Source organism: Pterocles gutturalis, unplaced genomic scaffold (assembly GCF_000699245.1).
Source record: "Pterocles gutturalis isolate BGI_N339 unplaced genomic scaffold, ASM69924v1 scaffold19133, whole genome shotgun sequence".
Taxonomy (NCBI): Eukaryota; Metazoa; Chordata; class Aves; order Pterocliformes; family Pteroclidae; genus Pterocles; species Pterocles gutturalis.
The window spans coordinates 32,712-44,301 of record NW_010120989.1 but is presented as its reverse complement, the minus strand read 5'-3'; the positions used below and the strand labels follow the sequence as shown (position 1 = coordinate 44,301).

At 47.0% G+C, this 11,590-nt stretch overlaps 1 protein-coding gene across 1 annotated transcript in view; it reads left to right on the top strand.

The window, feature by feature from the left end:
* The window catches only part of FBXW11 (F-box and WD repeat domain containing 11), a 35,684-nt gene extending 27,917 nt beyond the window's left edge, over positions 1 to 7,767 (top strand). The window contains exons 10-12 of the mRNA XM_010077093.1: positions 93 to 171; positions 1,679 to 1,867; positions 5,265 to 7,767. Of these exons, the coding sequence (XP_010075395.1) occupies positions 93 to 171; positions 1,679 to 1,840 (241 nt within the window). The 3' untranslated portion in view covers positions 1,841 to 1,867; positions 5,265 to 7,767. The remainder of the gene's footprint in view (positions 1 to 92; positions 172 to 1,678; positions 1,868 to 5,264) is intronic.
* The last annotated feature ends 3,823 nt before the right edge of the window (positions 7,768 to 11,590 follow it).

Below are 11,590 nucleotides of genomic sequence, written 5' to 3'. Positions count from 1 at the left end.
AATCTGACATACTTTCCATTGCTTTGGATGTTTTTTCTACACTTACACGTGAAACAATGCTTTCATAATGACCCTCTTATTTTACTTTATAGCAAAATTAAAGTTTGGGACTTGCAAGCTGCTCTTGACCCTCGTGCCCCAGCAAGTACATTATGCTTGCGTACATTAGTGGTATGTAAAATTAATTACTTTGGGGTTATCTGAAATATTTTATTTGTAAGTGAGAGGCATTTTATTACAGTAGGATAGGTGAACAACTCAGGATGTTTTATAAAGTTTAGGCTGCTGCTTATCCTAAGAATAAAGAAAAATTTATATATTGTTATATCCTGAATGATTTGGATCTGAGCTTAGAAGAAAGATCAAGTTTTTCTAGTTTGAGCTTCTCAGATACTCTTAAAAAAAAATCAGCATAACACTGTATCAAATAATTCTAGTTATTGGTGTGTTTCCCTTAAGTCTTTGTAGTGCTGGCTTTAAATTTCCTGATATTAAAAAGGGGGGAGGACTGTCATGAGCCTTTCCCAAACCTTCCTCCTAACCCTTCAGTTTGGAAGGAAGAGATGTGAAGAGGGAAGGGAGGTTGGGTCGGGCAGGTTACCACAGGAACTCTGATCACTTAAGAGGACTATCAGATTTAAGGCTGCTGCTTAAGTTTATTTTCCTTTGTAATGAGGGGTTTGGTTTATGATAGTAGAACTGACCAAAAATAAATGAGGGAAATCAGTTAATTGTTCTTTTCACTGAAGTGTGCCTGAAATTTTACTTTGGGAGTCAGTTTGACAAGCTAGTAGCAACCCACGTTGTCTGTATGTGATGGTGACTGGATTATTCAGCACGTGCTTGGCCTTTCCAGCACCTAAAGAAGTGCTTACGTGGCCAGAAATGCTTCTAATTTTTCTTTCTTTTCAGTAGTCGTTGCACAGAGATGAGATTTAACTATTCATTTATTCCATATGAATGCAGGGCATTTAGTTTTGTTGAAAAAGTAATTCTTTCCCTTCTGTGGGTATATTGTAATAGTTTGGAGATCAGTCGTACAGCTTGGGTTAGTTCTCTAATAAAAATAGTGTACTCCTTTAAAATTTATTAGAAATGGTTAAGCAGGACAAAGAGGAGAACCTTTTCTGGGACTCTTCATGCCATTTTGAGAGTTCTTGGAAGAGCTGACGGAGCGTGTTCTCCTCCGCCTCCCTTTCTTACGGCAGCATTTGAACACAGTTGTCAACACAACGATCCTTTCGGCAGCGCGTCCTGGAGGGAGCTGGGATGGGGTGTCTCAGGGCTGCACAAAAAGGGAGCTTGCAGCAGCAGTGTTGAATGCAAATGTTATGTAAGAGAAGGAGCCCTGGCAGATTGTCAGTGCCAACCCATCTTCAAAGTTGCTGCCTCTTGGTTGAGAGGCTGCTTTTGTCTTTAATAACCTCAGCCGCTGTGGCACGCCCCTCCGGGGAGGCTCGGGGTTTGCAGGCGCTGGATTTGGAAGCTGTGTGTTTTGATGAAAAAAGCTTAGATGCAAAATCAGCTTTGCTTAAACTCGAGTCTAATCATGTCTAAGGGTTTCTTAACCAGCACACAAAGTTTGAATACACCGCTCTGTGCCCCGACACACGGGTGAGCACAAATGTGAGGAGTTATCCTCTTCTTGCCTGGCTGACTGGTTTCCTATCGCTCACAGGAACATTCAGGACGTGTCTTTAGACTCCAGTTCGATGAATTTCAGATCATTAGTAGTTCCCATGACGATACAATTCTGATTTGGGATTTCTTAAATGTGCCACCCAGTGCCCAGAATGAGACCCGTTCTCCATCTAGAACATACACTTACATCTCCAGATAACAGTCTGCACTTTACTACCCTCGGAAGGTAAGTTTCCCTCTTTTTATTCGATGTATTGTAAACATCTGAAATTATTACCCTGCTTGCAGGTTGGCTTAGCCAAAACAGGAATTGTATGGGCATGCCTCAGCTTATAAAACTTATCATGTCATCTTGTCCCCTTCTATAATCCCTCCTGTTTATAATTGGGTACTTCAGGTATTTTATAGAAAGTTACCATGTATTCACAACGTTCTTGGAGATGGAGGAGGCTTGGTGTATTGCCCAAGTGTTCCAAACATCCTGGGAAATCAGAGCCTGCTTGAGCTCTTGATGTGTCTGCTCACCACATGAATCTTTATAAATGAGCATTGCAATGCATCTCCAGTAAACTGAATGTACATAAGATCTTTGGACAAATGCTATCAGAAATGAGCAGTTCTGAGGTAACACCACATAGTACAGGAAGCTTTCTGAGCTAGAAATCGCATCACGTTAGGCAGTGTGACAACTCAGAGCTGTCAGAAATGGTGCACGTGAACTTTGCCTCTATTGTTTCCATTTTTCTGCAAGTCAGCTTCATTTAGTTCTCGAAGCACGGTGGGTAAAAGCTCCGCTGTAGAGCTGTTTGTTAGAACAGTGGATTCTTTTCCTTCTGTCATCTATATTGCTGCCAACAATTGCACTTCAAACTATAAATAGCAGCGAATGCTGGGACTTGGAAGCACAAACTGCCTTACCAAACAGAGCTGTCGCCCCTTTCTCCAGCACCCCGGCTCTGCCAGGGCTGAGCCCGGATGCTTCCAAGGATGTAACATTGCCCCAGCAGGAAGAATTTATTTTATTTGAAGTAGATAATTAATAGTTTGCTTAAATGTTGTGGGAAAGGCTTTCCCTGTCTTCATGTAAGCATGGATTTTCATCATCTATCTGTCCATGTTTATCTCTGCTGTGGCAATGAGTTCCTCGGGTTTTTCCACTCCTTCTGTAGGATCTCTGCTCCTGGCTAGGAAATACTTTCCCTTGTGAAGACTGGTTCTTAAAAATTTGGGTTTTTTCACCTTTAAGCATTCCTCAGGAAAGTGTTGGCTGCTTTTCCTATGAACTGAACACCTCATTTAAAAACAGCCAAGATAATGTCCTCTCTGGATATGACACTTGCATCTGTTGGCTCATTAGGTTTCAGAGAAAGTCAAAGCAAAAAGGTGGCCACTGCTAGACTGAGTTGCCTGTCTTTCTGAACCTGTAATTACTTCATATAATTAGGCCCATGATTAAGGAAGAAGTCTTATGCTATAACCGTGGGTTAGTACGTGGGATCAGCAGTTAATGGAACTTTCCCTTAAAACCCCATTTGAAGAACACTGCTGCAAGGGCAGTTTAGTAAAACCCAGGACACCCGAAATCTGGAAAGGCTCAACTGCTAAAGGTAGTGTTTGGGCAGGGTGGGGAAGTGACTGAAGACAACTTTCTGGGAGGTAAATCCTGAAGCTACCTAAAGAGCCGGGTCCTCCAGCGCTGCTTACCTGTGACTTCCACATCAAAATCATTCTGGTTGATCCAGGATGACCCTGGGTCCTTGTTGTGGACTTGCATCCTTGTTGTGGAAAGCTCGATGCTGTCACTGATGGTAATGTCCCTAGGGACTCTGACCTGGCTTCTGTGCCGCCTGCGTCCGTACCCAAGTGCATTTCTGCTGTGGAAAATCCAGGGCTTGTTGAAGTTGAATGGTTTTCCCTCTCTGTGGAAAACACTTTTTTTTCCTTCTTTCTGAGTAATTCTATTTTTTTTTCCTTGTCTTTTCAGACTGATAGAATAGGCTGCATGAGAAGACAATAATTTTAGGAGCAATAACAATCTCCATTTATCTTCCAGCTCATACACCAGTTCTTTCTTCTGTTAACTTATAAGATAACTTGAGATTGACGAAGTCTTTTTTTATTATTCTTTTTTTTTTTTTTAAATTACAGAAGTATATTTGGCAGGCTTCTTTTAATAGTTTTGATTCATGGAAAAGCTATACATAGCATGTCTTAAGCACAAAAGAAATTAGGAGTTGAATGAAATTTATATCAATTCACTTGACCAGCAATATGCTGGTGTCTTACTTTCCTCTCTTGCCACATGTGGCCCGCGAGACCCGCTGTCGTTGGGATTTGTCAGTGAAATATGAAATGCCTTTGGCAGTGTGTTCTTCCATCCAAATTCTGCACGCTTGACAGTTTTGCACAGCTTATGTCTGACTTGTCCCATGACGCACGACTGAAACCACGCAGACCTCCATATCCTGGGAGTTGTTGGTGTTGGTAATGACAGTCTCTTAATAATTATTTCCTATGTAGGAGAGATGCTGCGATGTAACTTTTTGACAGGTTTGTCCGACTTCAGAATCCAAAACCCATAAATCTACATAAAATTATGGTCAAACAGCTAATATTTCATTATGACATTTAATGAAACAGTTTTAAATGCTTTCAAACGTTATAGTTTTCTGAATTTTAAAGCAGTACTCGATGCTTTTTTACAAGGCTTGCAATGTTGTGCCTCTTCAAAACGGATCATTTTTGACAGTCCTGGCAGTTGGCTGCGAGAGTTTTATTGCTTTCTGTTGAATTCCTGTTGTTTATTGTAACACGATAAAAATTGTTACCATATGATAGTCTAATATTCTTATATGAAGCACTAGTCCTGGGGCTGGGGGGGAGGGAAGTCAAGGGGAAGGGCTTAAAGATGTTTTAACCTTTCATGAGAATTCTGTATCAGGAGAGGGTGGTTCTCTGTACTCCATACAAATGGTCTGGGGAAGTGGCAGGTGAAATCAAAGTTCAGATGTAATTACACTGAGAACTTTCACGGGCTCCAAGCTAATAATGGAGTCGTGTGGCTGGGAAAGGTAACAGAAATGTAAAACTACTTGAGTTTTTTTGTTTTCGTATAAACTCATGTATTAAAGCAACAGAACACACATCCTGTGCAGAGCCCGCTCCTCTGCAGCGGGGAGAAGGAAGGACGGTTTTCTCGCAGTTGTATGTGAGTCACCTTTCAGTAAATAGTGTTTAGCAAGACTGGCTGGTGGGTCACCTGTCAGTCCCCAAGAGGGATTTTGATTCTTACAACATGTAAGAAAACTGCCAACCTATAGGTGACCCCCCCAGGACTAGTCCTTTAGAGAATCTTGCTCTGACTTCAGCTGAGTCCAGAGCATGTTCTGCAACAAAGACAGCATCCTGTGGAGGAGCATCTCTCCTCGAAGGAGGGACTTGTAGCACAGAGGAAAGTATTTCATGTGTTGCATAAGTGTTGCACTCCTCATGGGTGTGTTGCCCGTTTAGTTTCAGCCTGGAGTGCAAAAGATGGTGTGGGCTTAACCTCCTGCAGGTGTCTCCAGAAGTTGCTTTTTGATTTGTATCTTCTGTCGGTTCAGCTTGTCTTTTGTCTCTTTCAGGGTTTCACAGTCTTGAACTACTGGATTTTTGGCTACTACATGCCTGAAGATGTCGATTGACAGCTAAAGTCAGAATTGGTTCTAGATGCTGTGTAGATGCAAAGCAGCACAATTCTATATCTAAATTTCTTAATCTTTCCTGCTCTCAGTGGTCGTCTTTGAATTTACTACAAATTCACTGACTTCGAGTAGATGAATTTCAGAAGCCTATCCTTCCCTGCAATGAGAAATCCAAAGCTTCACATGTAAATTGTCCGTAGAAACTGAACTCCGATGGCTTGTTTTTCAGAAATAAATCAGAAGTCAAGAAAGGACTTGGCCTAATTTATATTGCTTTGCACTTTTGTCTGACTTTAAAGAAAACATTCTCCGATGAAATTTGGGTGCCAAACACATACCCAGAATGTACAGAGCTTTGCTTTCAAAGTCACCATTGTCCTTTAGACTTTACTCTCATGACAGATTCAGAACCTCTTTTGTTTGATAGGAGTGTACGTTGGACTCTTAGAAATATTTCTGAATTGCTCAGTAATATTTTTTTTTTTTGGATTACAGTTTACTTGTTTCTGCACCAATAATTTCTTTTAAATTAAAGATTACCTGGCTAGGTTATCGAAACTAGTTGTATAGCGCTGTCTTTTCCTTTTAACTGTGCTCTGTACTACAGCCGTCCTACGCTTCCCGATGTTTGGTATAGTAAAACCTTTCCATGTGTGCTTGCCTCATTTCCAATACTGTATAAGCATGTAGATATAATGTACATAACAGTGTAACCTCTGGGTGCTAGGAGTCAGGACCTCCTGACACTCCACACTAATACAAGACGTGGTAGCACTCGGCAGCAGGATGTTCTAACGACTGGCACCGGAGGGGTTCGGATCAGTTACCTAGGCATTTTCTCTGCAAAAGGAGGTTTTCAGTATTCATTAGGATTTTTTTTTTTTTAATGGGAACTACATATTTTAAAATGTAATTTCTAAACTTTTTAAAAATTAAAAAAAACCCTTTAATTTATGTTCTGTATCTTATATTTTTGTGCCGCAGTATTTCCAGATGTCTTTCTGTTCGCACCAGGAGGTTCTCGCCAAGACCTGCTGATGTCCTGCTTTAGCATTAGTTTGGCTGCTCAATGGAGAATTCGCCATGGGCCCAAGTTAAATGTATTTATGTTTGATGTGTAACACTTCCTGACGGTGGAGTGGAGGTCCCTTCAGGTCCATGCTCTGGTTACCATGCTGATTACCACGCTAATTACCCTGTTCGTTCTTCTTTTCCATAGCTGTCAAGCTGTGACCCTGCTGCGGTCATGGTTCTTCTTCATCAGTGTTCTTTATTAGGAAGTCTCTGTAGTTTCTTCTTAAGTTGTCATAGACTCCCCTCTAATTTATGTGGTCATATAAACACTACTGCATTTTTCTTCTGTTGGAATAAGACAGAGAGAAATGCAGCCGTGACTATTTTATCTGTATTAGCCGTGTGTGACTGCACCTGTCGGTGGCTTTTCTTTAACGCTTCAGTCGAGCTCAGCGTGAAATCAGCTGGTTTTCCTGGGGAAGATGCCTGCTGGTGCAGAGATGTATTGCCATTCCTCTGATCGTTTGTACATCGCGTATTTTTGTCCTCTGGCAGCACTTTCTTGGGTTTGCATTTTCCCTTTTACAATCAGAGAGGTTAGGGGATGTCGGATTGCCGAGGATCGCTCCCGCGTTGCCGGTGGAGTGGCTGTGGTTAGATGCATCCCTTCAGCGAACGCGTACGTCAAGGCGTTACTGAACCGTTACGGAAGCATGACTTAAGGTTTTCTCCTCTTCACCCTTCACACTGAGAGAAGTGTTGGGATCAGTGGTTAAGTTAAACTCCCATTGACGTGTTACTATGACAATATTTATTTCATCGAGATGACTGAATGTGATGAAGTCCAGAAGATGACAAACGTGCTCCTCTGCGTCCATAAGATCACTTTTTGGTAAGCTTGACAGTAGCTCGTGAAAGTGTCTTACTTTACCCTTCTCATCTAATAGCTTTAATATTAAACTGTTTAAAAAGAAAAATCTGTCGCAGCCCTGAAGAAAAAGATATTTGTTTCCGAAGAACAGAGTTCTTTTTTTAAAAATGCATGTGTAAGACTTAAATTCCTGGTTTTTTTCCTTGGGAGATAATGGTATTTGAACATGCAGCCTGAACTTCTTTGTGCTTTGTGTAACATGGCAGTGGACTTTTGTGACTGGCACCCGAGGATCTTGGCTCCTGGGATTAATGGTAGTGATCCTGCCTGCACTCTGGACTTTGTTTTGCTAACCATGATTGAGCAACTGTACATTACTGCTAGATTAATGTTTCAAAGCACTGGGATAGTCTGATTCTAACTTGTAATTATGTTTGCCAATTATCTGTTTGGAAAGTTGGTGTATGAACAGCTTCTTGAAACTGTTAAATTGTACAGATATTGTTCATGATCTAAAGCTTTGTACTGTGGAATGTGCTTAATAAAAAAGTTTGAACTTAATTTGTCAAATAAATGAATAAGTAACATCACCTAACGGAACATCGGTATGATGCGTTAATGCGGGTTCAGCGCGCGGTTACACCGACTCGGAGCTCGTGCTGGTGAGTGTCCGTCGGCCCGGGCTGGGTGCTGGTGCCGACCTGCCGGGTGCCTTTGCTCGCCCAGCAGTGCCCAGGGTGGGGCACACAGCTACTGGGATGAAGCATTTCTGCGCTGGCACGGGCGCGCGTGGTTCTGGGGGGTGTTTTACCCTTTGTCACAGTGCGTACTTCAGGAGGACGCTGTGAAAAAGCGGAGCCGAGCTGGTTCACCCATCTCAGGGGCATATAACTCCTCTGCTTTGCTGCACTGCTTCCATGCTGTGTGTCCACAGAAGTGTCGCAAGAATAATTTTTTTTTTTTACTTTATCAAGAATGCAGATAGAACTTTAAAAATATTACCCATTTCCTTGTCTGCTAAAGCAATCTGGGCTCACACCCTGAGCAGTGACTAGTGAGAATAAGCAAAGTTCTTGCCTTTGCCCTCTATCCCCTGGTCTTCTGGCAGTAGTTTGACTTGTGAGTCGTTTGCTTTTAAACGGTTTGAGAAGCCGCTGCTGCTGTTGTGGGGTTAGTGGGTTGCTCCAGTTCATGTCTGGATCACCAGGCTGGAAGTGATGGCTCGTGCAGATCCTCCGCTGTTGGCAGAAGGCGACAGGCCAGGACCTTGCTGCCTTGGCAAGGTGCAGGTCTGGGGGCGGCGGGGGGTGAAAATATTTTGCTAAATCCTTGTGCTTCAGCCTCTCTGCAGCGCTTGAGCTGCCTTTGCGTGCCACCGACGGGGCTGAGCGGCGGTGTCCCTCGGCAGCAGTGTGTTTGGGCGGGTGGATGCTCCGTGCCAACAACACGAACAGCTCTGCCTTGGGTGTCCCTTGCTTTGGTGGGTTTTGTCCCTGCAGTTGTCGGGATTTAACAGTCATGGGTGAATTTCCCCCAGAGAACTTCCCCGTGGAGCTGCGGGCGCTGCCCCCGCCCTGGGTATTGTGGGGCCCCTGGGGACTCTTCCCTCTCACCAGGGCTGGGTGCAGTCCCCTGCCCCGGATGTCACTGCTGCTGTGTGACACCCAGAGAGCGCGGGCAGGGCTGGGACCCTGGCTGAGGACAGGCCATGGCGTGTCCCCGGGCTGCGAGGCCCTTAACCGCCCCGTGGGTTGGGGGTTGCCTGACCTGTTGCTGTCCCACGGTGCGGCGGCTCCGGGCTCTGCTGTGGGCTGTCACCGCTGCTCTCAGGCTGGGGGACCCTGGGCTGCTCCTGGGGGACCCTGCGGTCCCAGCTGCTGAGGGCTGGTGGCAGCCAGGCGCTGGGAAAGGGTTTGTGCTGAGAAATGAGGTGATGGGGGTGCGTGAGGTCCCTCGCTTCACATCTGAAGATTTTTTTTCCTGTGCACGTGGTGAGGCAGTGGCCCAGGTTGCCCAGAGAAGCTGTGGATGCCCCATCCCTGGAGGGGTTCAAGGCCAGGCTGGATGAGGCTTTGGGCAACCTGGGCTAGTGGGAGGTGTCCCTGACACTGCAAACAGCCCAGCCCCGAGCTGTCTCCTTGGCACAGAGCTGAGCACCTGGGGCAGGTATTTCCTGGCTTTGCTGATCCCCCTCTGCTGCAGCCTCATTTTTCTGCCCAGATGCTCTTCACTTACCTCTGCTTCTCACCGTTTCCAGAAGCTTTTTTAGTTTTTTTTCTGAGCAGCTGTGAGATGGAGAAGACCGAAGCAGGGAGTGTGGGAAGGAGTGGGGGGACCAGCAGGAAACCTGGCAAAGACTTAACTGGGATAACTGGCAGGGACCAGCGCATGCAGGGAGCACTGGGATGCAGAGGAACATCTCGTTTTCCTGGACTGCGAGAGTCCAGCCATATTTGGGGGGCAGCCAACTGTGCCAGATGCCGGGGGCCAGCAGCTCTGGGACGGGGGGGTTCAGGCGTTTGCTGGTGCCTGGTGTGGCTGCAGCAGCCACCAGCATGGTCCTACCACGGGGCAGGCATCAAACCTCTTCGGTGGGCTGGAACTGGGAGGTTTTAATTGGGCTTTTATTATGTTACACATACACCAGGCCTGTTCCGATGCCTTTCCGGTTCCTCATGTAAATCGGAGGGGAAATAACCCATTTCTGGAGCGATGGGTCTGGCTGCGATGCAGGGGCTGCCCGCTGACAACAGGTAAGGTACGAGATCCAGCCTTCTCCTGAACAGTGTCAGGACTCTCATAGCAAAGTTTTGCTAATGAAATACCTTCTGAAAAGCATTGTTACACCTACTGATTTCTTCCAAGGTAGCAGTTTGCCAGGCTCCTCACCCCCTGTCCCGTTCCCTGCCCGGAGCCCCGGTGCCCGCTGCCCTGGGCTGTGTGCTGGGCTCTGCTCGCCCCAGCCAGGCTGCTGCTCAGCCCCGTGCCCAGCTCCTCTCTCGAGGTGCTTTGCTCCGTGTTGCCTCAGCACCGTTGCTGTCGCTCGTGCACTCAGCGGGGTAGCACTCAGCACCGGTGCCAGCTGTACCCACTGAGGAGGGGGTGCTGAGTCCTCTGCAGAGGACAGGATGGGGCACTCAGACCCGGGCACAGAGGGGTTTGCGGAGCAGCGAGGGGATGCGGTGCGTGTCTGCCAAAAGCCATGGCTCCACCCAGCCCAGCTCCAGGGCCAGGCTTGATGAGGCTTTGTTCAACCTGGGCTGGTGGGAGGTGTCCCTGCCCATGGCAGGGGGTGGCACTGGGTGGGCTTTAAGGTCCCTTCCAGCCCAAACCTTTCTGAGATTCTGTGACCTACTAATAACAGGTTATATGAGGAAGGTTTTTGAAATTGTTCTTGGAGATCAGGTGGAAAGAATCCTGGAGGTGTTTGGAGCAAGGGCAGCCAAGAGTGTGCCGCTGGAGGGGAAGGAGGTGGAGGCATTGTCCCCCCTTACCCAGCCCCACAAAACAGAACTTTGGGTTTGCTGGGTCAAAGCTTTGTTTTACCTCCAACCCCTTCACCACTGCAGCAGGGAGTGGTTGTTGGCTACTAAAGAGGACAGCAATAGGCTGGGGGGGCAGCAGGCTGGAGCTGAGCCCTTTTATGCTTGTGACATTCTCTCAGGGCTCGGGAGGCTCTAGGGGACCAGGACCTGTGATGGCTGGTCTGCAGCACCCTGGTCCATCAAAGGCTTTGGAGTCCCTGTGCTCTGAGCTCTTTCCAGCTGCAGGGGGCTGTTAACTGTGTCAGGTACTTTCTCATCCTGGCCCCTTACCCCATCTGCCCAGCCAGTGGGAGATTTCCTGCCTCTTTTCCAAGGGATGTCCCTTTTGTCCCCATGGATCAGGGTTTCCCTCTGTCTTTCTGAGCTCCTTCACCGCTGGTATCCCCCTGCCTGTGCCTCCGCTGTGCCCTCATCCCCCAGAGCATCGCCTCCTCCCCCACGGCCCTCTCACACCTTCAAACAGCAGAATTCTGGGGCCAGACTCTGCCGTGGTCTGCTGGGGATGGCAGCAAGGCTGCGTGTCCACCCACAGAGGCTCGGGGTCCCTGTACCTGGCCCCTGGGGGTGGGTGCTGCCTGCGCCCTGCCTGCGCCCTGCCCGCAGGAGCTGGCCACGGCTCCCCCCTTCCATGAGCTGCTCAGCTGCTCGCGGAAGTTAAAAGCCTCTGGGATGATCAGAAATGGCAACTTTCCCTCCTGGAGAAGCGCGGGGGGTGGATATTTTTGGAGGTTTATTCTTGGTACTCGCTGGAGAGGCTCCACGAGCAGCCGCAAGTGCCAACGGGAGGAGATGGACGGGGCGAGCGCCGGCTCCGGGAGGCGCTGCAGCTGTGGGGG